At 40.5% G+C, this 26,817-nt stretch overlaps 1 protein-coding gene and 1 non-coding gene across 3 annotated transcripts in view; both read left to right on the top strand.

Annotated features, from left to right (window-relative positions):
• The window catches only part of net1 (neuroepithelial cell transforming 1), a 71,862-nt gene that overhangs the window by 25,367 nt on the left and 19,678 nt on the right, over positions 1-26,817 (top strand). Inside the window, exons 3-6 of one of the 2 annotated variants that reach the window (XM_053861289.1) lie at positions 993-1,109; positions 5,636-5,735; positions 9,826-12,615; positions 21,292-21,355. In XM_053861289.1, coding sequence (XP_053717264.1) covers positions 12,491-12,615; positions 21,292-21,355 — 189 coding nt within the window. In that variant the 5' untranslated portion in view covers positions 993-1,109; positions 5,636-5,735; positions 9,826-12,490. The remainder of the gene's footprint in view (positions 1-992; positions 1,110-5,635; positions 5,736-9,825; positions 12,616-21,291; positions 21,356-26,817) is intronic. The other variant, XM_053861288.1, reaches the window with a different exon arrangement.
• trnag-ucc (transfer RNA glycine (anticodon UCC)) lies at positions 7,786-7,857 on the top strand. Its single transcript has one exon. It is a non-coding gene; the product is annotated as a tRNA-Gly (tRNA).

The following is a 26,817-nucleotide window of genomic DNA, read 5'->3' as shown; positions in this document are numbered from 1 at the left end:
GATTATAAACCTTCATTATGATGGATGATTCTATGTCATGGAATGCATGTGGAAGCTGTAAATATGAATAAAGACTGGTGAGTTAGCTGTTTGTTTTTCTGTATGAACAGGTGAAGACAAAACCAAGATTGCAGTTCCATACTGACCATTACATTATGACCACCTACGTCATTGTGTAGTTTCCGGTCGCTGGAGATTAAAAGAAGAGCATTTGAAAGGGAGATTGGATGATGGGAGTCACAACATCATGACCACATGCCAGACATTGCTGTCAATAGGCACTAATCTGAGGCACTTAAAGCATGGACAGTAGCTGAGAAATCTATTTTCAGAATGATGTCAGATGAGTACGCAGGAGGAGCTCTGGTGGAAGTGGGTTATGAGCTATGTGATCAAGATAAAAATGATTTTGCTCACTCATTTATTTGCTTTCATTCTCATTATCAGAGGGTGGTGTAGATGACAGATTGGAGAGATATCAGAAGTTAAAGTGGGCCAAATTCAGCATCATGTTTGACACCCTTTGCAGAAATTTTTAAATAAATGAGATAAACAAGCGATGTTAATCTTCAAAAGTCGAGATCAGAACTATCTTGGTCCAAACGTGATCAGGGATTGCTGGAGTGGTCTGAACAAAACCTAACAGACGTTCCTGGATCTTTTCCCACTGCCTGAAAAATTGGCACTCTTAACTTCGAGACAAATTAATTTGCCTCTAGGTGCAGAATTTGTGTTTTAGTCATGCTGTTGAGGCGGGAAAAACACCTCACACACACACTCTCAGAATGACACATGGTTTCCCTGAAGTTGTCATAACTTAACTTCTTAAACCATGTTTGGGCTTTACGGTCAAACTGTCCCCTTTTTTTGAGTCACACCTACACGTGGAACAGGGCAGGACTGCAGTCGGCCAAGACGTGGGCGTGTGCTTCCTCCTCTTTACTCACATTTTTTGGCTTGTTTCTAACAGACACACCCACCTTGTTTTGTAGGACACGGGAGCGAGTGAGAGAAGACGAGAGGAGTAAGAAGATCTGTTACTGTTGGGAAAATAGATGGAGGAGGAGGTAGATTATTGGGATTGTTCTTCAGTCAACACATCCATGAAGGTGAGTAAATAAACACATTTGTGTAATCCACAGTTGCTAGTGTGTGTCCCTGGGTGGAAGTGTTTACCTGCCGCGCATGCTTCCCCTCGTGAACTTGAACCGGTGGTAGGTAAAAGGATCCGCCGGGCTGTGATCTAAAAATAGGCGCACACATTGATAGTTGGGGAGAGAGAGGGAGCTAGAGGTAGGTGAAGGTTCGTGTTTGGACGTGGAGGTTGAGAAGAGGTGAAGCTTAAAGTCCTGAGAGCTGCCAAATACCATTACGGAGGTGAAGTTAGAGGGAAGGACGGGAACACTGTGAGATTCATTCATCATCCTAGAATCCACAGCTTAATCGACGTTGTCAGGTGGTGTTTGCAGGGTAAAACAACCGGTCTAGTGATTACAACCTGTCTTATGCTGCGCAATTCTCTCTCTTGTTGAAACTTAGGCGGCTACAAATTTGCAGTGGCCACTACCACTGTTTGGGATAGCTAAACAGTTGCAATTGAAGTGGTAAAACTACATAAGGAGAGTCTAGTGCTCCCAATGTTTTTACATAGATGCCAATGCTCAGCAGTTGCTTTGTGTGCCCTCATTACACCCATTTCAATCAACATGACATTTAACGCTTCCACAGTATTTGCCTACCCAAGTTGCCATCCAGATCATGGCCATTACGTTCTAAACTGGGCAGGTTTCTATTCACTGCTATGTACTATAAATGATTCAAGCACATACTTTACTTCAGATTTTGACTATATATGGTGTTGCAGTATTTTGCTTGTGTGGCCACTCTTTATCCTGGTCTTAGTTTTTTAAATTCTTGAAATTAAATGAGTACAGCTGTTCTTGATGTTTGGTTTTTTTATTATTATTATTTGCCTTGCTACAATGACACTATGTTGCACAATGCAAAGACGCTTACCGGTAAGTTAAGTTAGAACGCCTTGTTTCGAAGAACATTTGTGCTAAATAAATAAATAAGTTAAACGCAGGTTTTGTTTTAAGGCTATTATTGGATTTAATTCATTCACAGCAATGTTTGGTGTGTAATTACAATGGTAAGCGGTAACTGTTTGCGTTGATCACATAGGTCTCTGTTTTGTTGATCATAAAATAAAGAGGAGACATTGAGCTCGCTCCCCACTGGTCGAAATAGTGCACCTTAGGGGATGAGCCGCACGCCTCTCATTTTATGATCATTTTCATTTACAAACGTAGTTGTGTATATTTTGTGGTTTTAACTCACGATTTAAAAAAAAGCATGACTCAGCATAGTGTCATAATTGACATCAGCCACAAGAGCGACTTGCAAATCAGACTTGTCTGTTCACAGTCAAGTAGATACCAATGTTCTCTCGGCCACACAGCTTCTGGGTGGAGACACAGCGGAGCGCAGATAATCAGCTCACAATGACTGACTGTTATAGAAGCACGGCACACCTTCTTCTCAGGTCAACATGCCCCAACCTAAAATGCACTATGATAATGAGTATGCTGACCAAGCAGAAATGATTTAATTTCTTTTTCTAAGCGAAATATATATAGATTTATTGTGACTTTAAATGATTTTTGATTTATGGTTCTTGTTCTCTTCTGGATGACTAATTCTTAAAGCCTGTTTTTTGGAGGCTCATAGGCCACTTCAGTATTTTAAGAGAGTTACTGTAAGCCTTGTCAGCTCATCTCCAACCTAAACATTTCACCATTTTCTCACTAAGAACCTTGATATCTGACTAAGAGGGACCTGAACCAAAAGAGAAAGGTCATGTCTCCAGTATGGACCTAAAGAAAAGAAATCACCAGGAAGCTGTGCTGTCTTTATAGATAAGGAGAGGCTCAAATTTGAGCCACTGCCCATCTGCAATGCAAGAATTAAATCTCATTGCCAATCTGCACTGCGAGAATAATACTGATTCACACAATTATTTACAATACTATTTATGAACTATGTTGGATATTACTGGGAAGACAACCATTATTATTTACGAGCAGTAGCCCCCTATTGACCTTCATAAAGGGCTTTTGTTTTAGTCTTATCTTTCTGTTTCTTTGACCAACCATCCAGGGAATTTCCAATGGAACTGTATCCAGTTCTGTGTTTTTGTCCACTCGCCCAACCCTCATTCCTCACCTGTCCTGCCAACATGCCCGCAGTGAGGACAAGTTTTCACCAATCCTGGCTAGTTCTGCAAATTCTCTCTCTCTACCAGAGTTGTGATTTGTGATAACTGTGTCAGAGGAGTTGACTGGTGCACTGAGATACGTTTGTATGGCTCGATTGAAAACTCATGAGTTTGTCAGCTATAGGCGATCTGGTCGAAGAAAGAGCCAGAGAAGGTGTGTCCATAATTAATCCAGTTTGTGGTTCCTGCATCTTTAGCTGGAATCATGAAAAGGCCAGTATAACTGGATGATGAAGAAACCAGTGTTTGTCTACATAATATAATCTGACCTCAAGTGAGACTATTACCCTGAATAAAAGGTTGAAATGTGTTTTGGATCGCTTTAACCATGTGTTTTCTGCTTCCGAAACTGCTTCACAATGAGCTCCAAATAAACGCAAGGCTGGTTTGAAGGACCGGTGAAGACAAAGAAGCTTGTCTCTATTTTCTTGTTCACTTCTGTACCATTGAAAATGAAGCTTTGTTCAGTTTCTCAGCGACACTGTTGACTGAGAGAGAAGCTTGTCTGTAACTGAAACATTTGCTCTCCGAGGCGTTCGCTCTGTCATCACAACCATTGTCATCCGTCCGAGTGATGTGGATGAATAAATCCATACTTCCTGTTTCCTTGTACCGAAAATAGCTTGGGTTTATATTTGCACTGTCATCGATTTGTAAAAATGAGACTAACCAAGATGTTAAAGTATTTGCACGTACTTCCTCCAACATGATCGCATGACTAGTCGTGCGAGTTTCATGCTGACTGTGTGTGACTGTGGGAACGCACACCCTCAAATGTTCCCCCACTGATTGCGATTTATTATCATCATCACTCATCTTGGGTCTTCAGAACAAAACTATGAGTAGAATTCTTGTGTGGCTTCAGCGTCACAGCCTTCAGTCTTGTGAACTAAAAAGCTGAACTACTTTAAGAAGTGGATCTGCCAGCAATCTTATGTAGGTGTGACAGGACAAGTTTGGGGGTCTTGCTTCATTCAAAGCGTACCTTTTTTCCTTTTATTTTCTTTTCCAAGCGTCAATTTCTCGGAGGAATATTGCGTTGTATCTTTGTTAAGAATACTGTTGTTTCAATCTATTACTGAGAAGGATTAACGTTGACTAGAAGCTAACTCGTTGCAAAAAAAAGATCAGAGGTGGGTCAAGTGCTGCTCGGCTGGACCACATGCCGCCCTTGTCATGCAGCGCTCGTGAAATTTGAGCTTAAGTAAAAACCCTCAATAAAACTCATTAGTCGTTTTGTTTTAGACGTTTCTTATCTTCTGTCTTTCTTTTTTCATTCTGAATTCCATCCTTCTAACAAGTGATGCTTTGTATTTCAGCCCTCAAAATAAAGAAATAAAGATCAATTTATTTGTTTTCATCCAGAGCTCTGTTCCCAAGATAGTCACCACTTCACCAATACATGTGGATATGTGTAATTAAATAACATCATTTAACCCTAGAGGTTTAACCCTATAGGTTTATTGCAGCTGCCAACATTGTGGCATTTAAACAAGCTAAGCTGCAAATATGAAGCATGATACATTTACTACCTTACAGAGGAAATTTATAGTACATACATTCACTTATATGTCTGACATTGGCCTAGATTTGATAGGTGGATTCCAGCAGATTCAAGGTCTTCTACATTGTTAAATAGCTATGTCAAACACGCCGGATTTCAGGAAGTTGCCAAGAGAGGCTGTCACCATTGAATGCTGCACAGTTCCTGCAGTTTCATCTTCAGAAAAAAACATTGAAGGGGAAATATCTCTGTAGCAGAGGACTGATAGGTGACTGATAGACTCTCTGTACCAAACTCGTACATGGCACTTCACTGATATTCTCCTGTCATAGACCTGTCAGTCATCTCCTATAAATACACAATTCTTGAATGTCATCATTCATGCTGTGCAGCTTAATGCTAAAGTACATATCTCTTGACAAAGTGGGTTAACTGAGCTGTCCTGTTGGTCCACAGTCAAGTAGCACCTGATGCTGAAAGTGTATAACCAGATTTAGGTTGCAGCGGGGATCTGCTCATGTGTTTGTTTTGTTAGAGTTTGACGTCTGCTTTCAAGAGGATTGTGCTAGAAAAAAACTCAACTCAGTCTTCTTCATTTCTAGGTACTTCTTAAACCTTACCGGACATGTTTTCAGTATTTATTCACCTCACTCCATCATTGTTCCTCATGATATGAAAGTCCTTGCTTTGAATAGCAGATAAAAAAAATCCACATCTCCCTTTCTACCTCTATGTTCTTCAGAATCTGGATATCAAATGAAAGAGGTAAAACTCCCGTGGAAAATCCAGAAGATGTGTATTGGATGTTAGAGGATATCAAACAGATCTGGACATGTTTCCTTGTGGCTCTGCAGGTCCACTGATGGTCAGATGTCTCTCTCAGTGTTCCCAGCTCATCTGATGGGAATGATAGATGCCTGTACAGGAACATCCCATCACTACTGCCAATTTCCTGTAAGTGAGTCAGTTGTTGTGGTTTCTTATGGATTATCAGAAAGTCGAGTCACCGATAAAGTCACTGTTGTCAGGGTCGGTTAAGCGCCATTGCTTCCATCTCAGTATATATATATATATATATATATATATATATATATATGTGTGTGTGTGTGTCTGTATTATTTTTCACACTCATAATAATAGTAATAACATTATTTTAATATTATAAAACATTTTGTCATTTATGTAACTCATTGTAAAATCCCTTTAATGATATTTGTCTTTTACCTGCTAGCAAAAATTTTCAAAACACTTTGGTTTCAGATGAACACATTTTTCCTGGTTGTGTGTAATGAGAGAGCAGGGGATGTCTTTTTTGTTCTGCTCACTGCTTTTAAGATAACATCCTGCTCTCCCAAATTCACTCACTTTTGGGCTAAACCAGAGGAAGCTGTGTCACCGCTGTGCTCTTTTTGGCTGCGACTACAGTACATCTGTTCATCGGGGAGTTAAGTGGTCAGTGATCCAGGACAATTGATTTGAACACTTTGATGAGGTCACAAGTCTGAGCTGCTGTCTATGAGCTCTTGTTCTGTGTGGCACTGACGTTGTGTTTGCTGATATTATAGCGTTCACATACATCTTTTCATGACAATCCATCTCTCCTGTCGAGTTCCATTGAAATAGAATGTAGAGTATATTGTTCTACCTCAAGGTCACCTTAAGCTCAGGACTCTTGAGTAGATCGTGGCTCTTAAGAAGTGTTCTCTCTACCTCAGTGCTATCTTTAGCAGTGTCAAGGCGTGCTGTCAAGAGTGTCACGGCATTGATCGTTAAGTGACGGACAATATGATGTGACATCCATTGACGTCACCACTTGTGGGTTGAACTTGTTCCAATTGTCACCACTAAAAACGGGTTGTGGCGGCCCTTTTGTCGACACCGACTTGCAGACATCATTTGCAGCAATTCATGAACAGTGTTATTATTTCATGTCAACAGTCTCAGCACTACAAATGCGTAGCTCATACTTCTAAAATGTTTTAGCTGGTGTTGTTTCTCCTGTGGACGGAAGACCTACTCCACAGTGTTTACCTCATTGGCTAACTCACAGTCCGTCTCTGGATGTGACAAACATTCAAAAATGTGTTTACAACTTTGGTCCAGTTGGAATATTGGATCATCTGAGCCTTGAAATGTAACCCAGCTGAGCATTATTTATGAATGAGCCTCCTCCCACTGGTTTGTTTTCACACATAAGATGTTGTAGCCTGATGTGGATCCATCAGCGGCTCTGGAACTGAGTGTTCCTGCTCGACTATTGGGAAAGAGTTTGGCTCCACATGAGAGGACGTTGTTGAGTCATCGTAGTGTATTGTTAAAAAACAGAAAATTCCAGGAATTATCCTGCAATTACAGTTGTGTCTGGGTCATTTTTGGGAAACTCAGCTGGCCCGTGGCCAGGAAGGCAGGAGGAAGTTGATGCGTATCTACTCTTATTATTGGTACTTACATGACTAAATATGTTTTACCGTAAAAGGTCAGAATGTCAAGATTATGTCATGGTTTGATCTCCATCTCTTTCTCTCTCCCTCTCTTTCTCACTTTCTCTCTCTCTCTCTCTCTCTCTCTCTCTCTCTGTGCGTTCACACATACACACCTTCTTCTTTTTACAGGCAGCGTGCTTTCCAGTTGAGTAATAGGTGAGGACCCCCCTCCTCCCACCACTTCCCTCTCAAGGCCTGTTTTTCAGTCAATTTCAGATCCAGGAGGATCAACAGACTTCTATTTTTATCTCGGCTCTAATCGCCCTGTTAAAATCTGCGCCCGGGTTGGAAGAAGTCCCTGCCTGGACGTCCCACTGCCACTGAGTTGTCCCATTCCAGGAACTCCACATAAGCAGAGCCAGATGTTTGAAATTCTTTGATTGAATTTTGCCTTTTTCTCTGTGGAGAAGAGAATTGTTCTTGTGAGCAGGCTTACTCTTGGATGAGGAGGCGGAGTTTAAAAGTGAAGGCTTCTGTTTGCTCTAGGAGAAAAGCTCTACTCTGCAGAGCAAGTCAGCACAGCGATGGTGGTATAGTGGTGAGCATAGCTGCCTTCCAAGCAGTTGACCCGGGTTCGATTCCCGGCCATCGCAGTCTTTTTCTTAATCATGGTGATAAGGAAAAACTGAGGCAACTGCTCACACAAGAGGAGTCAACTTCATCAGTCATCAATGTTTTTTATTTACTTTTTTTTTTTTTTTTTTTTTTTCATTTCCTTTGCTCCAGCTTACTCCCAGTCACGGACTTGCTGGTGTCTCTAGGGAGGTCACCCTGACCTAGAATAGTCCTCAGGTTGGAATTGAACCTTCTTGATAGCAGCCAAAAAAGGAAAACAAAAGGTAGTGATAAAAAGTATTCTACAGACAGCCACAAATAATAAGCTTGATCCACACAATAGAACCAACAAAACAGAAACCGAATTGACAAGTGAAAGGAAAAATCAAACAGTAAAAAACGCTGTCTATTGTAAAATATATATTGTCAAAATACATAAATAAATAATTGGAACTGAATATAACCTTTGAATAAAATGAACCCTAGAAAAAGTAGACATTTTTTACAAAAACGATGGTAATTTAAATAAATAAATCCAGCTGAAAGAGCGACGCCCTCTGCTGGCAGCCTCGGCCGTGTTTTTCTCTGTTGTATGAGCGTCTGCACGACCTTGCCATGAACTGCGCTACTGACGCATGTGTGAGCACCGGGAGACGCTCACTTGACAACGCCGACATTCACCCTCGGCTATGGGACACAATCACTGCAGTAACGTCACTATTTCCTTTTCATCACATTCATTTATCTAGTGGGTGAGTCCAGTCAGTGCATTCACCTGTCTGCAGTGATTTGGGTTTGAAACTCCTGACGCTGGATTTGGGTTTTCCCAACTGTAGTGATGGTTAAACAGCTAAAAGTCAAAGCTTTCCTTTTGGGATCAGGTTCCTTCCTTCCCTTACTGCGGGCAATGGACTGATTTGTGACTGAAAGAGCAGTGACACCAGTGTTGTCAAGGGAAATGGTTGACTTCTTTATACTACTATACTGTACAGTACTGTCCTATTCTATAGTTCATATTCTATTTGACACGGTATATTCCACAACACTTTACACTGTGATTCCCTATTATATTGTACTATACTACACTGTCATACCACACATTACTTGACTACATTAATGATCTATTCATGATGATGATGTTGTTTTCATTCTTTAAATGTCAACAATGACTCATCTGGTCCAGAAACAATCACTCTCGTGTGCTACGGTACTTGTGCGATGAGTCACCAAGCTTGTCAGTTTTGCGTATTATAAAACTAAGACACGATGGGACAAGAGGAAGTATCAGTTTGGGGTATCAGCTTCGAGCCTGGGGTGGGGAATATCTGACAAGCCCTCATTGCTCAGTGATGCTCAGTGTCATTTAATACCACCAACTCTGCAACTGCTGAAGCGTCATAAAAGCCAGTCCTTGGTGGATCGTGGGAAAAGAGATTTGCATTGAAACCCTTAAGGTTTCAGGGCTGATGAGGCTTCATGACGCACTGTCACTGTGTCAGAGCTCAGTAGGTCTTCTCTGCTTGAAAATGAGAGGTTGTATGAAACTAGTTATTCAAAGCCTAAGCTTATGTAGCAAACAGTGCCATCTAGTGGGCCATAAAAATGAGGACACCGCTTTAGCTATTGTCCCGGTTTGGTTGTGGCAGTACTTTCTTGCCTCTGTGGGGAAATTTGTGATTCACATTTCCCGTGTTTATTATAGTTTTTAATATAGTGATCTTTTCATGACTGTTGATAATGTTCTTTTTTACTCTTGCAATCTGGACCTAACTACCGTAATCCGATGTCTGTGTGACTAATATCTCTGGTAAATGACCCAAACATCCAGTCAACGATCTCTTCTGTCTCCTTCAGCAACTCTTTGTCATTACATTTCCATGGCAACCCTGTGATTCACTGAAGACCCTCACTCGACTCTGTGATGAGTGATTCCATTACGCCAACGATAACTCGTGAAAATGTGAAATAACCTCAAAATCGTCACCTTTTTATTTTTACTCTTGCAGTGAAACACCAACCAAACAGAAAGACCAACATCAGCAGTGGAAGCCAAGGCCGTGTGTGTGTGTCACATCCTGGTAGAGAATGAAACAGAAAGCCAGTGTGTCAGTCAGCACCCTGCGCTGTCTCACCCCCTCAAGGAAGTCTTTTTCCCAGAGAGAGGTCAGTTTGTGTGTGTGTGTGTGTGTGTGTGTGTGTGTGTGTGTGTGTGTGTGTGTGTGTGTGTGTGTGTGTGTGTGTGTGTGTGTGTGTGTGTGTGTGTATTAAAGCAAAGGCGTTTGTGAGGCCCTTTTGCCGGCCCCCACAAGTTTAAGCCTCAATTTGAGGATGAAAACTTCAAAACAACAAGGTCAATATGATTAGGTTAACGAAAGAGTCAGTGAGAACTTTGAGAACGTTTGTTAAAAGGTACATACTGTACATAATAGAAATGAATAACTATAAAAAGATGGATAAATAAAATGATGAATTAATCAAATATGCAATCAAAATATTGAACAAGAACACAAGAAAAAAATAGATCATTTAGAGTAGATTAGCTGCAAAAAAATTAAAGGCAAACACTGGACATTAAAGATTACATAAAGTAACAGCATACACAGCTGCATATTGCATAATTCAACAAATTAATGAACCGAAATGAGTTCGATTACAGGGTAGATGCCCTTTATTAGTCCTGCAGTGGGGCAAAGGTAAAAACATTAAAGGCAGAAATGACACATTTTAAACATCAAAGATGCACACAAAGCAACAGTATACTGTATAATATACAGTGTACTGCATAATACACAAAGCTGAGCTACGAAATAAACATAAACTAATGCCGTAAAAAATAAACATTGAACCACAAGTTTAACAACGAGTGCTACCTGACGGAAGAACAACAAAATTGCTCCTTCGTGCAGCAAGGGTGGATCAGCCTGCGACTGCTGGTGCTGCTCAGTGTCAGCGTGTCCTGGATGGAGTGGGTCAAGTTCACTTTCGATACAAGACTCCATAGGAAGACTTTTTTTCAATCTTGTGAATTTATTATGTATTTTATGACCAAAAACTCTCTGATTATACGCATTAAGAATGAATACATAAATAAATCTGCTCATGAAAAGACATTTCTGAAAAAGCGACCCCTTCCTCCAGAAGCTGGTTTCCTGTGGTGGTTTAGATTTGTTTCCTTGTTGTCTAGCACCATATGAAATCAGTGTTCTTGGGGACGGACTGTCTTCGTACTCATCAAGACGACTGAAATCATATCTTTCCTTCTCCTCATTTTCCTCCACTACAAGATAACTGATTTCCTCTGGTGCGTAGAGTCCACTGCTGCCTTCTAGCACCATTTGAAATCGGTTATAGAACCGTGGAACAATGCGTCCTGGAGAACATTTCTTTTTTGTGTTGAAAGTACAAGTGAATTTTTGTTTTGTATCAATGGAAACATGTTGACAATTAGGAAATACATATCTTAGCATCAAGGTTTTATGTGTTTGAGCCTTAAGAAAAGATGGAAGGAGACACTTGCTTATGTGTAATAATGAAAATGCTTCACGCATATATGTCTTTTACTCCACATGACATGACTACTAAATAAATTCTTAAGAAACAAATGAGTCCTGCGCATTCATGTGTGCTACTGAAGCAGGATGCAACTGCAGCTAACATCGCTACTTCAACTGCCTGCTGCGCTGAGTAGTGTTGGAGTCCAGTCCACCTAACTCCAGATTGATCCGGGACCGAACATGCAGAGACCAAGGTCAAGACCAAGATTTTGAGGGCCTGAGACTAATGATGGGTGTTGAGCCCAAGACCAAGACTGAGACCAAGCTGAACGCCAAATACTGAAACACACAGTTTTTTTTCAAAATAAATCAAGAAGTGAGATACTATTATGGTCTCCGTCTTGGTCTCGTGGACATACTATGTTGTTTTTTTTAATTGTTTTCTGATTTCTTTCAGAACTGGTGTCTCCCTCTGACTGTGCTTGACCTGCTGAGTTTACTTTAGAAATTCCCTTTGCTCATTTCGAAATCACCGTCTGTTTGCGTTTCATTACGACATCTCATATGTTTGTGCAATTGTTTTGTCAATAAGCCTTTTGGCATTATTTCATCTGTGTTGAATGCATTATGTCTCCTCCACTGACTGTGAAGTTACACAGACCTTTAAAGTGAATGAAAATGTGTTCTGATATGTGCACAGATTTTAAAAAAATTGATTCAAAATTGATTTTAAGATGCATTAAAACATTAAAAGGTGCAACATGTTTTGATATTTATTGGTGTCAATTATTCCAGTTTAAATAAGGGAATGTAGTTTACAAACTGCTAGTGTCCGTTATTTTATGTGGCATTAATAAACTGTTCGTTGAAAGTGTTTTGATTTCACAAAAATGTCATCTTATTCATCACAAAGAAATCGATTTTGATCTATGATAGCGATGTAAATTGCGTGTTTGCGTTCGCTAACCTGACGAAGACGTCATACTGGCACCGCCTTCTTGCATGACTCCTGTGTGACGTCAGATCCGTCTGTCCTCTGGTTGGTCAGTTGTTCACCTCCGCCATTTTCAAAAAGCAGTCATGGTCCCTTAGCTATTGTATGCTAACATTTGATTTATTTACAACGTCTCTTTGCCCGTCTAAAAGCAAGTGGCCACTAAAATAATCCCTTGTTCCGATGGGAGGCTGTGGTGACGATTCCCCAAAGACGTTGACCGACAGAAGACGACCGAGCCTCGGGGACGTGAAGAGGAAAGTTTCCTCTGAAGAATACCCTCATGTGGAAAACAGCACTTTCAGACGGTGAGTTCAGTGTTATGTATTTTGTCAGCTTCTCCAACTGTACCATAGTATGATCTCACAATAAAGTAACACAGCGGGGGAGACTTCATGCTCATGAATATACTTCATGTTTGTTGTCTGTCATGTCGAATAGCTACCAATGCGCATGCGCGAAAAATACATGTCTCTCGATCTATCTATCTATCTATCTATCTATCATCATCTATCTATCTATATATCTATATATATATATATATATATATATAGAGAGAGAGAGAGAGAGAGAGATCGTAGGCGTTCATAGGTGTTATGAAAACTCACACATAGTCACCACCATTATCTTATTTTAACATTTGTTCCTTTGCCCGTTTTGATATTATTTAACGAATGATTTTCGTTAAATGATGATGATGTCTTTGAAAATGACTTTTAATATTACTCTAACTGTTTGTATGTGTTCGATCGGAATTAAAGTTTTACTGTTTACAATTATGTCCACTAGATGCCAGCAAAGTCGAAGTTTTATTAATTCCCTGTCAGTACTGCCCTGCTTTTTGTGCTGTTTCTTCCGCCACATCTGAATCTCAGTCCCATTGTGTCTTTTTGTTACCACCGGTCTCCACCAACGTGGTGGACCAAGAGAGTTGCCGCCAGGCCACTTCTAAAAGTATGGCGTGTCATGCTTTGTTGTTGTTTTTCAAGTGTTGTTAAATCAGTGAAAAGTGTGACGAACCAAGAACATAATACATTTCTTTGTCATTCACTATAACATATTCCTACAGGTAAACCATTCAAATGATTATTTATTTGTGAAGTGTGCATCAAAGTCGTAGTAGCAGTTCACTCAGTGCTCATGGGGTCGATGGAGTATGTCTTAAAAGAGGTGGATGCCAGACTCGAAACCTGGCAGCTGCCACTGTCTAACAACGGTTGCCTTTCCCACTTTGGCTGATACTCCAATGCATCACAGTCATCTTCCACCCGTTCATCCCTGAAACCCCTTCCACACCTTTCTTGATTTAATGTGTTTTCACTCTCTCTTTGTCACAAAAGAATGTTTCATCAAGGACCTGACTTACCAGTGGCTGTGAAACTTCGTTTGAGATGCACAGATTTTTTTCTGGTTTTCTGTTTAGATTTACGTTTGTTTTTTTCTGTTTGGATTTACGCATCATATTGTATATTAATAAATGAAGCTATATTAGTGAATGAGTAGGATCTTTGAAAGCATCCGAAGAGAGTATAATATTCTGTCATATCTGTATCTACTTATACATACTGTGTTTTTCTGTGGTTTGTGTGAACTCACTCACACACTACTGCTAACAATGTGCTCATCTGAACTCCTTGTTATCTTCATGCCATCAGTTTAAATTCCAAAAGCTTGTTGTTGTCCTTGGCCTAGTTTATCATGTCTTTTGTGGAACTGTGTGTTTGGGTTTAATTATTCTGAAACTAGGCAAACCAAACTCCAATCTTCATCTCATGCTCTGAAGTCCTCTTAATTTTGTGAGATCAGTCAGGGTCCCAGGACTAACTTATAAAAAGATGACATTATAATTTAATTTTGGAGGTTGGCAGCACACAAAATGACAATCACAGAGTGTTTACATTGGATTTATTTGAAAAGTCTTTTCCACATCACATGCCACTTCTGTGCCCTGGCCCTGCCCACGGCCCGGCGGACGGAGCCGACAAACATGGAAAAACATCACCCAATATGTGACCTCCACAACATGGTTTATGGAAAAAAAACATCAAACGCCACGAGAGGGAAAAAAATTCTTGATTTCCCATGTGACATTGGTATTTGCTACATGCCCAGCAGTGGAATCTCTGGGTTTGCGTGTGTCGGCTGCCCTGCACGTGCAGAACCCAACCAAAGGAAATAAACGGGGAAAGTTAAAAGACTGTGAACTCATCTTTGGAATTTTGCTACCCAAACTGGTTTTAATTGTATTTTCTATCGAAGAGGTCTGTGTTGTACGAATGTTTCGTGCTTGGTTAAAGGTTGGAATCCCATTTTAATAAAACACATAATATAACTAGACAAACAACTTTCGTACTTAATAAATTTAGAATCACCTGTTTGCAATATTGAATTCCTGTCAGCAGTTTCAGTAGTGCGGCCTGCAGCTGGGCCTCTGAAGACAAAAAAACATGTTCCCTCTTTTGAAGCGAAGAAAGCTCTGTCAGCTCTTTTATATTAACGTTTGTTTTATTTTCCACATTCCTGCAAGATAAATTGAAGGACTCAAATGAAACTTCCTTAGAAAATGTAATTATTAACCTGAATGCAAAAGTCAAACCACCACTTATGTCCATAGGAAAATTCAAACACTGAGCGTATCCAAGACTTTTTAAATGCAGGCCAGAAAATAGCAATTGACTACTGTCACTACTGCTCACTATTGTCCAATGAACGAAACTATTTTTCACTTTTGCTTATACTCTGATGTCACAAATCCCCCATGTCAGTTGTCTCCACACAGTCCGTCTTGCCTGCACTCTCTTCTTCACCTTCTTGTTCTCGGGAGTGATTTGCCCCAAATATTTCTGTCTCCCTGTTTTCATCACATACCTTCAAAAACAAATGATTCTGAATAACACTGAAAACACATTGACATCGCTATTGTAATACTCCCTCTTGTCAAATACCATGTCTCATCTCACCCAAATAGTAGAGGGTGTAACGGCAGTGTTCTCCCCAGTGCTTTAGCTTACACCCTACGCTCACCACCGTTTAAGGCTGACCGTTAAGAAGGGCCCAAGCATCTTAATGCTGCACTTTAGAGGAAAGTAACAATTAAGCTTCGAAGTACAATAAAAGGGATTGCATTTGTGTCCCTTGCTGCATATAAAGCGTACTGAACTGAAGCTTTACAACGGCGAGCTGAAACTAGCTGAAGGGTTTTTTCGTACCGTTACACCGCTACCATATAGTGTTATTGGTTGAGGTGTTACCAGAGCTGAGAAATGCTTGAAAGACTTCCACATTTTAAGTTAGAGCAGGCGTGCCTGCTAAACAGACTTGTTGCCAGCAAAGGAGATGGGAATAGATTGCACAAGTTCAAAAGTCCCCATTTTAACATCTCATTTTGCCGCCGTTGGCAATACTGCATACAGGCCAGCTATGATCTCAGACCTTCCTCCGATAGACACTGGCATGTTATTTAAATGGAATCCCTGCACCACTAAAACTTATATAGAGCGTTGCATGCATGATGCACGGTTGAAACATTATGTTTCAAAAATACAACGGCATCTTTGTCCCCTCAAAATGATTTGTAAGCCAGGAAAGTGTGGGCATCCCTGAGGCAGAGTATATAGTCCTCGCTTATTTCCTACCTTCTTTGTAAAACAATCCTGGTGTTACTGGTAATAGGCTTCACTATGATTGAACTGCGGAAACTTTAGAGTTGATACAGTCTTGCATAATGGGTTCTGGCTTTTCAAAGCCACTCAACCAGACCTGATGCAAAGAAGGTAATGAATGACGTTAAAGAGATGATACTGCAGTTGGACTCTTGTGGTTGTGGAGTCAAGAGTGTGCAGGAGGAATATGTTAAATCATACTGAAAATACTTTTATAGTTCTGCTTTGCTGCTGCAGGTCTTTTCAAACATCTGTGTTTCTTACATTATGTTTTGTTTATAAACATTGGCATTTGAACATTATTTGCCCCCAGTAATTCAATTTGATTGAAATGTTTGATTCTGTGTAAAACGTATGCGAACATGTGCTGGCTGGGTTGTTGCTGCAGTCCTTACCTGCCTCCAGCAAACAAAGGTGGGGCTTCCTGTGATAGCTATCCACTGACTCATTGGCCAAACTTCTCCAGAAATACAGGCTCAGTTTCAGTAACTGAAAGGACGTTTGTCTCTGCACAGGAGACGGTGGCAAATATTGACCATAGTGTTGTTAATCATGTTTCCAATTGTGCTCTGTAATGTCAGGAACCTACTGTGTAACAGAAATTGATCTCCATGGTTGGTGTGCTGCTCGAAAGACTACCAAGGTTGGGCTAGAAATAGAACATACCTATTTTAATTCTGACCACTTATCTTATTAGCCTATAGCAGGGATTTGTAAGCTCTTGGACTCCAGAGATTAAAATGTGTGTTTTCCGTCAGTTGGTTTGGGAAGGTGTTCTCTGATTGTTTAATAGTTGTGAAATTGTTTATGATTGTTATTAATACCAGCATCCCAAAGATGTCTCCAACTACTGATCACTTAAGCCCCTGGAGCCATACTTACCAGACATTATATAATACAGCAAATGACTGAGTTGCTAAAGATGTCTCACTAATGTCTTAGTCGGTTGGATGCTTCATGTTTGCCAGCAGCTTCAGATAAACCTTTAGAACTTCCAGCAAGCACTTGTGGAATTTCTCTGAGAAATGACAGACATTGTGTTGCTTGACCACTAGAGCTGGCTGCTAACAGTTACATCACCGGGGTTGAAGGGTAAATTTGTCACACTTATGTGCGGGAGGCATCTCAGGAGTCTGACAGTGGATTAATGGCTGTTGTAATTACATTCTAAATATGAAACGCTCTTTACAATCATCAGTGTTTGTGTGTAATGTTTGAAATGTTATTGGGGCGGCGAGATAAAGATGTGATGGGAAGAGACGATATTTGCAATGACCTTGGCAAATGACTTGGAAAAGATCATAGAAAAATAATAATCTCAAAAAGTGTTCCTTTTTTTATCAAACAAACATAAAACGGCCAATCACGGGGAAAACTCAACAACAGTGGAGGAAAAAAATAGGCTCGAGACAAAAAACAACATCAAAAATCGCAAACAGCTTGATGTTAATAAAACAATAAGAACCAAAAGGAATGAATGGCACCACAAATAAGAATAAACACATCTGTACCTTCATTTACTTTAGTTCGAATAAATAGATCCGAGATAATCAAAAACTGGTGCAAGAAAAAAAGGGGAATTATTCCCTCAATTTTTTTCATTTGGAAACAACTCACCAACCAATCTGAGTCCCTGTGACAGTTCACATCTCAACCCCACATGTGATGACCTTCGACCCACAACTTGCCTCCCTGGACTCCCAAGAAGGCCCTTTTTCTGTGGCCTTTGTTGTCCCACAACACATGTAGCAGTCAGGAGCTGTTTATTCAGAACAAATTACAGTACAAGTGCAGCGTGTACCGTCAGCATGGGTGGTCTGGGCCAGAGCTCGAGAACTTGGGAGTTAATTAGAGAGAGCTGGTGCCAGTTTAACCCGCCGAGCACTGGTGGACCTGTCTGCTTTTATTTTCCACCTGAAACATCTTAGTTTCTCTCATGTGTCTGGTGCATCTGTTTTACAAGCATCTGTGAAAGTTACAGTGTTGTTGATTTGCTCGTAGAGTGCCAGTGTGGCTGATGCTCTCAGCTGAGCCAATTGAGACGGTTTGTTTCATGTGTCGTTTTATTTAGCTGAAATCCTCTATTCCTCTGTTGTAGAGCAGGATTGTGAAGTGGTTAGTTCTGCGTTAAATAGGCCCTGTATTAAACAAGATTTACTGCTGTTCTGTATCTCCACTGAGGAGGGTGTCTGGTAGCTGTAATCTCTCATATTGCGTCACCCAGAATCCTCCCTGAAGCGTCTTATCTGAAACGACAGTTGAGATGTCTCCATCTCTATTCTCTTGTTCCAGTCAAAATTAGGAGAGCTGAACGCAAAGGTCAGTTTGACCAGCCGGAATAGAAAATCTTGACTCAGCGTAATTGCTGATGAAGCATCCTCAGTCATTATACGTGGTGTGTGATGTGGAAAGTGAGATCTCCAATGTCATCATGACTGTCTGGCCTAGGTGATGCCATGCTTTCTTACCATCACCCATGGTCACAAGCTATAAGTGGCGCAGTTTCTACTGTGGCGTAGTTGAGTGGAACATTTCTTGGAGCGGTCATTGAGATGATATGTCTGATATTATGTGGACAGGTGGGTCAAATACTGTCTTCTGCAAATGAGGACAGTATTTGACCCACTTGTCCACATAATATCAACCTTATGTGATTCAACTATATAACTATATATAACTATATATAGTTGAATCACATTTCACACACACAGACACACACATATATATATATATAGAGAGAGAGAGAGAGAGAGAGAGAGTGTGTGTGTGTATATATAATGTGTTTATATATATTATTGTTTATTTTGCATCAGTTTGACAATAGCACAATAAATTCAGTATTGTTATTATTTATTGTTTTTTCATTCTTCTTATGTCTTGAGGTGATACTTAACAATTGTCTTGTCTACTTGAGCACTAGCACAAAGACACTCCTCCCCAACAACAAGAATACCGCAATTATTATTAGTCATCAGTTCCAAAAATCCCTTCTTGACTGTTCATGATGTCACGTCCAGTCAGAGACGGGGGTCAGAGAGTGGCACAGCTGCCCGTTAGACTGAATGGCAGGCAGGGGGACAGTCGCCACCTGCAGCAACAGAAGTAGAACAGTAATGCCTGGAATGGCTCAGGCTTATGATCAGCACTTGTCCAACACACGCTGAACAAGTGTTTCTTAGTCCCTCAGCATTCTCTGGATGCTGATTCCTTTTTAGGCCTCACAAGTCCCAGGACATCCATCTTCCATGTACCCCAGCGTCAGGACAGCGTTTATGATGGTGTGTAAGCAAATGTAGGTTATGATTAAAGGTGTTACCATAAATGTGAGCAACTACTTAACTGTATCTTAACATCTCGTCTCCCTTTTGTCTTTACGAGTTTGTCCACTATAGTGGGACAAAGAGGATGCTTAGGAGTGCTGAAAACACATCTGACTGTTTGATGTGCTGCTTTTGTAAGCCTGTGTTGATGGTGGAAACAGAGGTCGTAAATAATAATCATTTTTAGAAAATGGGGTGAATATATAAATCACACATTGCTCTGCACATCAGTGTCTCATTTAAGGTTTATTCAATGTCCTATTAATGTTGATGACTGAAGGATCTGACTTCATGGAAAAGCCTGAAAAAAATCTGTGTTTTTTGTAGTCATAGTGAACTCTGAAATGTCAGCAATTGAAAATCTAGAAATGTGACCCCCTCAGGTGATCCAGCGGTTGTGTTGGCATATATCATCAAAAAATATGTCAAAATGCTACGTACAGTAATCTGTCATTCATTTCTCTGTTAGTTATGGATTGTCTCTTTGAATGTAGCTATTTTACTGTATTGAATGGATCTGTGAAGTACGACATTTCGAAGTCCCTTTTTTTTTCAGCGGTTCCGATGAGTATTTTGTCTTACTACATCAGCTTGATTGATGAAGAAAACAAGGAAACAAGGCTGCACCTGACAACATCCTTGCCATCATTGGTGTTCCCTAGCTCTGTCGGAGGCTTTTCACACAGGCATGACTTTGTGTGGGTTCCTGTTCCTGGATGGTCATTTTAAGCTGGCCAGTATGATCAGAAAATAAAAACTGGTTTAAACCTGAAACGTTGGTCGATGGCCGTTACCCCAAAAACTTGGTGCAAGCATGACTTGACATGACTTTCGCTGTGTGTGTCTTGTTACCTACCAGATGCCTTTGATGTAATCCTCTTCTGTGTCTCCTCTTTATCAATCGTGGCATGCTTGATAGTTGGATGGGAACAAATCATTCAGCGTTTTCTGAATATAGGCAACACTTTTCAACGTCTTCCAACTTTAGCTCCGCTTGAACTTGTATGAACCTGGGCTTGTCTCCAAAGGATTATTTTGAGTATGTTTAGTAGTGTAATGTAAAGCAGCGCCTCAGCATTTTGACTATGGAGGGTGTAACCCATTTGTCATTATCCCTGTCTCCAACATGGGCATTTTGACTTATGGTATCTCGCTAATTCAGAAAGCAGAATGCTGGGCATCGTAATACTTTATTTGGTCTGATGGACCAGTTTCTCTGATATTTAATAGTTTAAGCCAAGAAGGCTAAAACCTTATAGACAAGTAAAAATAACGTTTGCAATAATTGGCTTCTAAATGTATAATTTTCAACGCTTCCCCTCAACCACACTAGTCATTGACATTATTAAAGCAGTAAGTAAATTAAATGAGAGTTACAACTGTGTCTGATGTCTTCATTTGTTGAATGTTTGGTTCATCATTGTCATTCATGTAATCTTGTTATAACGTTTTATTATCATGGTGGTTTGGCTGATTAAGTTTCATATGGCACCACACCACTGATGACCAAGTTTTAAAATGTAAAGCAAATGTGTAAATGTCTTCTGAAATTGCCATGAAACACACATGAAAAATTTTAACTTTGTCTCACTTATTTGCTTCCCACTTGCATAATTCTGGACAATGTCAAACTCCTCCTTCTAAGGTCATAAGGTCTCAGACAACAGTCTTCTTGGGAAGTAGAACAGGGGTGATCTTTCTTATCAGTCTCCGTGGGTGGGAGAGCAGAGGGGAGCTCCACCATGTTGAGGCTGTGGTAGGTAACTGGAGAGGAGTGGATGTTTTCTCTGGACACACTGAGTCACAGTTTCTCTTCTTATCACTCTTTGAAGCCATTAAGTCTCAGGACTTGACTTGCTCACAGCCTTACGGAGGTCAGAGCAGGTTTTCTGACTGTGACCTGTTGAAAAGCCCATTTTGCTTGTTGAGTCCACGTGGTGAAGTTATCAGTATCCATCATGCAGCATGAGTTGTTAAATGCTCCTTTTGTTTGATTGCACAGGTCACTGCGGAGAGGAAGCTCCTTCTCCTTCCTCACCCCAGCAGCACAATGGGACTTCAGTCTGGTGAGTTCAAGCGTGTGGTTTTTCAATCTGAAGATCAGCTCACGTTTTTCACACCACCATAACACAAACTAAAAAGCATTCGCTGTGTTTCCAATGAAACTATTGAATTTCAACCTTCTGTGAAGGCTTTTGAGTGTGTTGAAAATTGTCTGAGGATAATGTGGTATATTGATCTCTGTGTCTGCTGAAATGTAAATCTACTGTCCAATAAAAAAAAAAAAAAGTAAACACTTCTGAACTGTTCACTGACAAAGGCTCTGGAGTCCACATCTCCTCCGAAAAGATTCATTCAGAGTTTATGCAGTGTGAGGAATCTTCTGCCATTTGGGTTCACTTGTTATCTGTCATCCTAATTTGACCGTTTTTCTTTCCATCGATCAAAATTTCAGATTTGTCAGAGGCTTTTATAGTGCATTGCATCCATCGCCCCCTCCTGACCAACACTGGTCTCAACAGTCTACATGCAGACATGCTGGACGGGAAGTTTTAATAATTATCCATATGTGTTTTAGTTGTCTGCTTATCCGGATCTGAATGTGTATTTGCAATTCATTGCTGCAAGCATTTCACTGCGGACAGGACCAGCTGCATTAGAGGATTTGCAGAAAAACTTTCATGCTCAACCATGGAGCTTTTTCCTGTCCATCCGAATCTATGCGCCCATTTTCACTGTATTTGTTGTCCCTCAAGTGAATACGTGCTTGTGCGACTAACAAATGTGAAGCTATCATATTAGTATGTGAGATTTGAGTTCCAAAGACAATGCCACTACAGATTGGCTTACTGTGGCAGCACCCGAAAGAAGAGATTCTGGAGTTGTCTGGATATTTAAAATGGTGTGTATAGCCAATATCCAAACCGTGTCAAGTCATAAATCAAGAACTTCAACTAAACACTGTTTGGTATTTTATTTGTGCAGTACGAGCATCAATAAAGTATGACTCACTTATAGTTTGGGTCTGACTATTTGGCGAAATTGTTGGGAAGGGAATAGTTTACATTTACGTCACTTGCATACCTGACATCCACTACAAGTAATTCAATTCATCTTAAGCACTAGCACAGTGAATAATTTCTTTGATTAGTGCTTCTCTCTCTCCCTGGTGGGTTTGTTGCTGGCTGCCGGCCTGTCGTGCAGACTCAAAGCACACTCCAGCGCCGCTTCCCGTCACGACAATATGTTTTGGCTTTAAACTGCGCCTCGAGAGTTTACAACAAAGTCTCGGAAACAGTAGTCCTGCTCATTGTCACGACAGTGGAAGGCAGCTCCTGGCTGGCTCAGGTCCACTGCGACCGCTGACAACCTTCCAGGCTGCAGGGAAAACACTGTTTTGCTTTTGCATTGCTATTTGTGAGGACATGCGTTGATACATATTTCACCACAAAGGTTTGTTGTTTTTGCCATGGGACTGTCTGTTTAATGTTGTTTATTGCGTGCTTATAATATGACTAGGCAATGAAAACACAACATGAGACAGTTTTGCTGTAAAATCAAAGTCAGGCGAGTGTGCACAAAAAGACCACACTCGTTTGACCATGAAGCCAATAGTTAAACAAGCAGCAATGATCATGAAAATGTGGACTTTAGTGGCAATGCATAATGTTGTGGTGCAAAGTTCTTTTTTCTGCTACCTGTACAACAAATTGCCCTGTGTGGGCAACATAGGCTACCAAGACATTTTCTCTTGCGTTACTGATCATTCTGCAGGTGTTAACAAAAAGGTTTGACGTGAAAATAGAGCCATTATGAGCGTCCAGGCGACAGCATTGAAGACATCCTAAAAGGATGCTAGAGTATACCGCACAAAATTGGACCGTCAAGGGGAAGAGTTGTTGTCAAGACAACTACCTGAATTGTAAATTGCTGGATGTTGTAGCAATCTGTGTTCGCAAGGACCGCTAGCTGCTCTTTGGAGTCAAAAGGCAGCCCAAGATTTTGTGTCATTATTTCCATTAAGCATTGCAGCTGTTGCCGAAAGAAATGTCTCTCTTGTCTTTGTCTTAAATGTGGGACGTCAACATTCAAAAAGTTGTGGCTTTGCTCTACAGACAGGTGACGCCGAATTATTGTATCACCGTCTGCGACCCGGTTTCAAAAGTGGTGGAACCATTGACTGAAAATGTTGCATGGACGAAAGGCATACTTCCGACACAGAACGTGCAGACATGACCAACTCCGTTTTTGCATGGACAGGACCTAAGTTAATGTAAATCTCAGTGTTACAAAACCTTTATCTGGAGATAGAAACATACCACTGATGATACGATGTGTGGCTCGTTTTCCAGGTGTCATAAGACAAAAGAAAAGCAAAGTTTACCAAATCCGGAAACAGAAAAAGAACTGCCTTCACGGAAGAACGTTTGTGTTGGCCTGTTACTGCGGAACCCGTTAACCATGCATCACAATTTTGTCCCAGAGACAAATAGAAGATGTTGAAATCTTTATTGTACTCCAGTGTTCTAGAGATATGATTACCAAACAGTCAAATGTAAAAGGCTTTTGGGACTTATTTCCAGAAACACAATGCAACTGAAAAACTAATGTCCTTCGGATGGTACTTTTTTTTTGTCTTTTTGGCTGAGCAACAAAATAACTCCAGAGTACAGAAGGACAATGTTAGTATTGTTAACCACGGACCAGAAATGCAGCCTTGTGTCGAAGCCTTCATTTAATAGGCATCTCTGTGTGCCAAGGTGATATGTCCAAGTCCCCGAGTAGTCTTTCATCAGGATATGCCTTAATGCCTCTGAATTTTTTTCTGTGTTCTTAAATTTAGTCTGGCTTCTTCACCACAAAGAGGAACAGAGAAGTCGTATTAGTCCTACTCAAGAATCTCTTATTGTAATTTTAAAACAACTCTTTTTTTTTTTTTTTTTTAATAACCTTTTGAAACATTTTTCCAAAACATTAAGCCTGAGACATGCCCACAAACAGTCCTTCCTGCAATTATATGCTAACATTTCAGCCACATTGTTACATGCACTATTCTTGTTGGATGACACACATACCTCAGTGACTGTAATTGTTCTGTTTTCGTTGTCATCTCCGGAATGTTCCGGGACACTTGAAAGACTCAGCAAATGGGATTTGCCAATGTGGTACTTTGGTTATGATGAGTGTTCATGCTAACAATCAATGGCGACATGAGAAACAAAACAAAAACATTGGTGATTTGAGATGCTGGCACGAAAACATACGTCAATAACGTTTTTGTAGACTATATTTAATGGACGTTATAACATGAATGATTGCAGAATAAAGAATTTGAAATGGCTATGTGTTAATGGTGGTGTGTAGTTTGATGCATGTGTAACTAAATATTTTCAATATGCCGTACAATGGCTACAAAGAGTCTATGAAGTATGAGCCACTGAAGCAGGTGATACTGCTGAAAAGCCGCATTGGAGGTAACTCTAGTTAAAGGTTGGCTCATATAGGTCCTGAGATGCAACTGGTGGATGTCACAATGTTCGAAGATAATGGCTCAACAAATGTTTCATACAAATGGGGGAAAAAAAGTTCCAAACACAATAATGCAAATTACAAAAAGTCAATGATCGAAGGTGTTCTGAACAATGGTCAGCAGGATAATATAAAAAACAATTCCAGGGCTTCATAAATAATCCTCTTATTATCTTATTTACTGACACACTTTTTTTTTGGCTCGCATGCGCAACGACTTATCCTCCTCCTCCTCACAGTTTTTATAGCCTGTGTTCCTGTATGAGAGTGATTCAGATTCAAGCTCTCTGAAATATGTTTTGCCATACTCCAAAAGCAACTTGTGATAAAGAACTGGCCTAGATTCTTCACACTTACTCGTGTTAGTTTTGGAACTGGTTAAATCAAATTGTATATTGAATAGATGTGTCAGGTTCTTGGCATGCTGGTTTATGAAACTATATCTTCCGACCACTGGTGTGTATTTCTAATTTCTCTTAAGGTCTGTGACTAAGTAGTTCACTCGAGCCTGAGTCAAGGCCAGTTCACAGAGCCAAACTCTGGATAAATGGTCTTGAGTAAGTACAGTAATGGTTCACAATCCACCACTGGCTTTGTTTGGCTAGCTGGACGTATACAGTCAGCCTTCAATGAGAGGCGCTGATTAGATGCAGAAAAAAAGAGACTATTGGCTGTTGTTGGCCCAGGCATTCCTGAGTTTACAGCCGCCTGGCTAGAACGCAACCCGCCGCTCATGTGAAGGGTTGACGAGAGGAAGTAAAAGCACTTTTACAGAGAAAGAAGTCAAACAACTCTTTATCATGTGCCAGGGTGCTGCCTTTGATTTGAAGGTTTGCTACGATTAGCTCATCTAAATGAACACATGGATTTCATTAGCTCACCATTTCAGTTTACTTTTATCTTTCTTTTATATAAACGGCCGGTGATAAAAGAATCGTGCAAGTGTCTTCGCCTCTCTTATCTCTACCCCTGCCACTTAGGGGGAAGGTTTTCTGAAAGGCTTAGAAAAATGTTTAGCCTGGCCTTTTTTGCTTTGATGTGGATGAGAGGATTGTGTTTCACCTGACTGGGTTATTGCCATCGAAAGGTGGGGGCCAGCTGGCTCCGAGGGGAACCTTGGAATCAGGCGAGGCCCGCATTCCCCAGGTGCTTGGTGCGTTCTCTCAGTCTACATCAGGCATGACGCCTTGAGCGGTCTTTAGATATGGTGAGGTTTTGCATCAGCTTTCAACTCCAATGCCAAGGTGAAGCACATCAAACTAAACCTGGTGGAATGCAAACGCATTTTCCAAGATTGTGAAATAAGCTGGTATATCTGATAAACATCTACATTGAATCGAATTATAGACTTCAGCTGCAGAGAAACCTCAATGCCAACATTTTTGATAATTGTGAGCAAGCGAAAAAACCTTCATTTGAGGGAAGTTGTTGGTAATTCTCATGGAAATAATCATTGACTTACCTTAACATGTGCTTGTCTTTTCAGATCTGATCTCGTGCTGATCAGGGCTACGTTTTCATGGTGATATTAAAGTGGTGAAATCACATATCAGCATCATAGTCACATGAAAATAAAGCAAGTTAAACCAAGACAGGCAGATGCCAAAATACCTACCAGTTGACACATTTAGATGAGACCTGAGAGTGTGTATGACATCTTGATCTCATTTGTGGACTTTTGTCTACAGTCTTGCCAGTTATCGCTATTGTTTAATCCTATTCCAACAAACAGATCAGCAAATAGTTTATTACCTTTTCAGAGTCACATTGATAGCTTGCTTTTTGCAACGTGACTATGGTTAATGGTCACACTTTGGTTTTCGACAATCCTCATCTTGGAAGTATTTATCATGACCATTGATTGTGATGTCTCCATAAAATAAAGATGCGGTGAAGTGTTTGAGAACTATAAATGGAACGACCATATAAGGCAGCCGCAGTGCTTGACCATAAAAAAAATGTTCCTTTTGTTCTACTTGAGTAGATCTAACTTGAAATC

This window comes from Synchiropus splendidus, chromosome 4 (assembly GCF_027744825.2).
Source record: "Synchiropus splendidus isolate RoL2022-P1 chromosome 4, RoL_Sspl_1.0, whole genome shotgun sequence".
Classification (NCBI taxonomy): domain Eukaryota; kingdom Metazoa; phylum Chordata; class Actinopteri; order Syngnathiformes; family Callionymidae; genus Synchiropus; species Synchiropus splendidus.
Note: the sequence above shows the minus strand (reverse complement) of the source record. Positions and strands in the feature narration are given on the sequence as shown.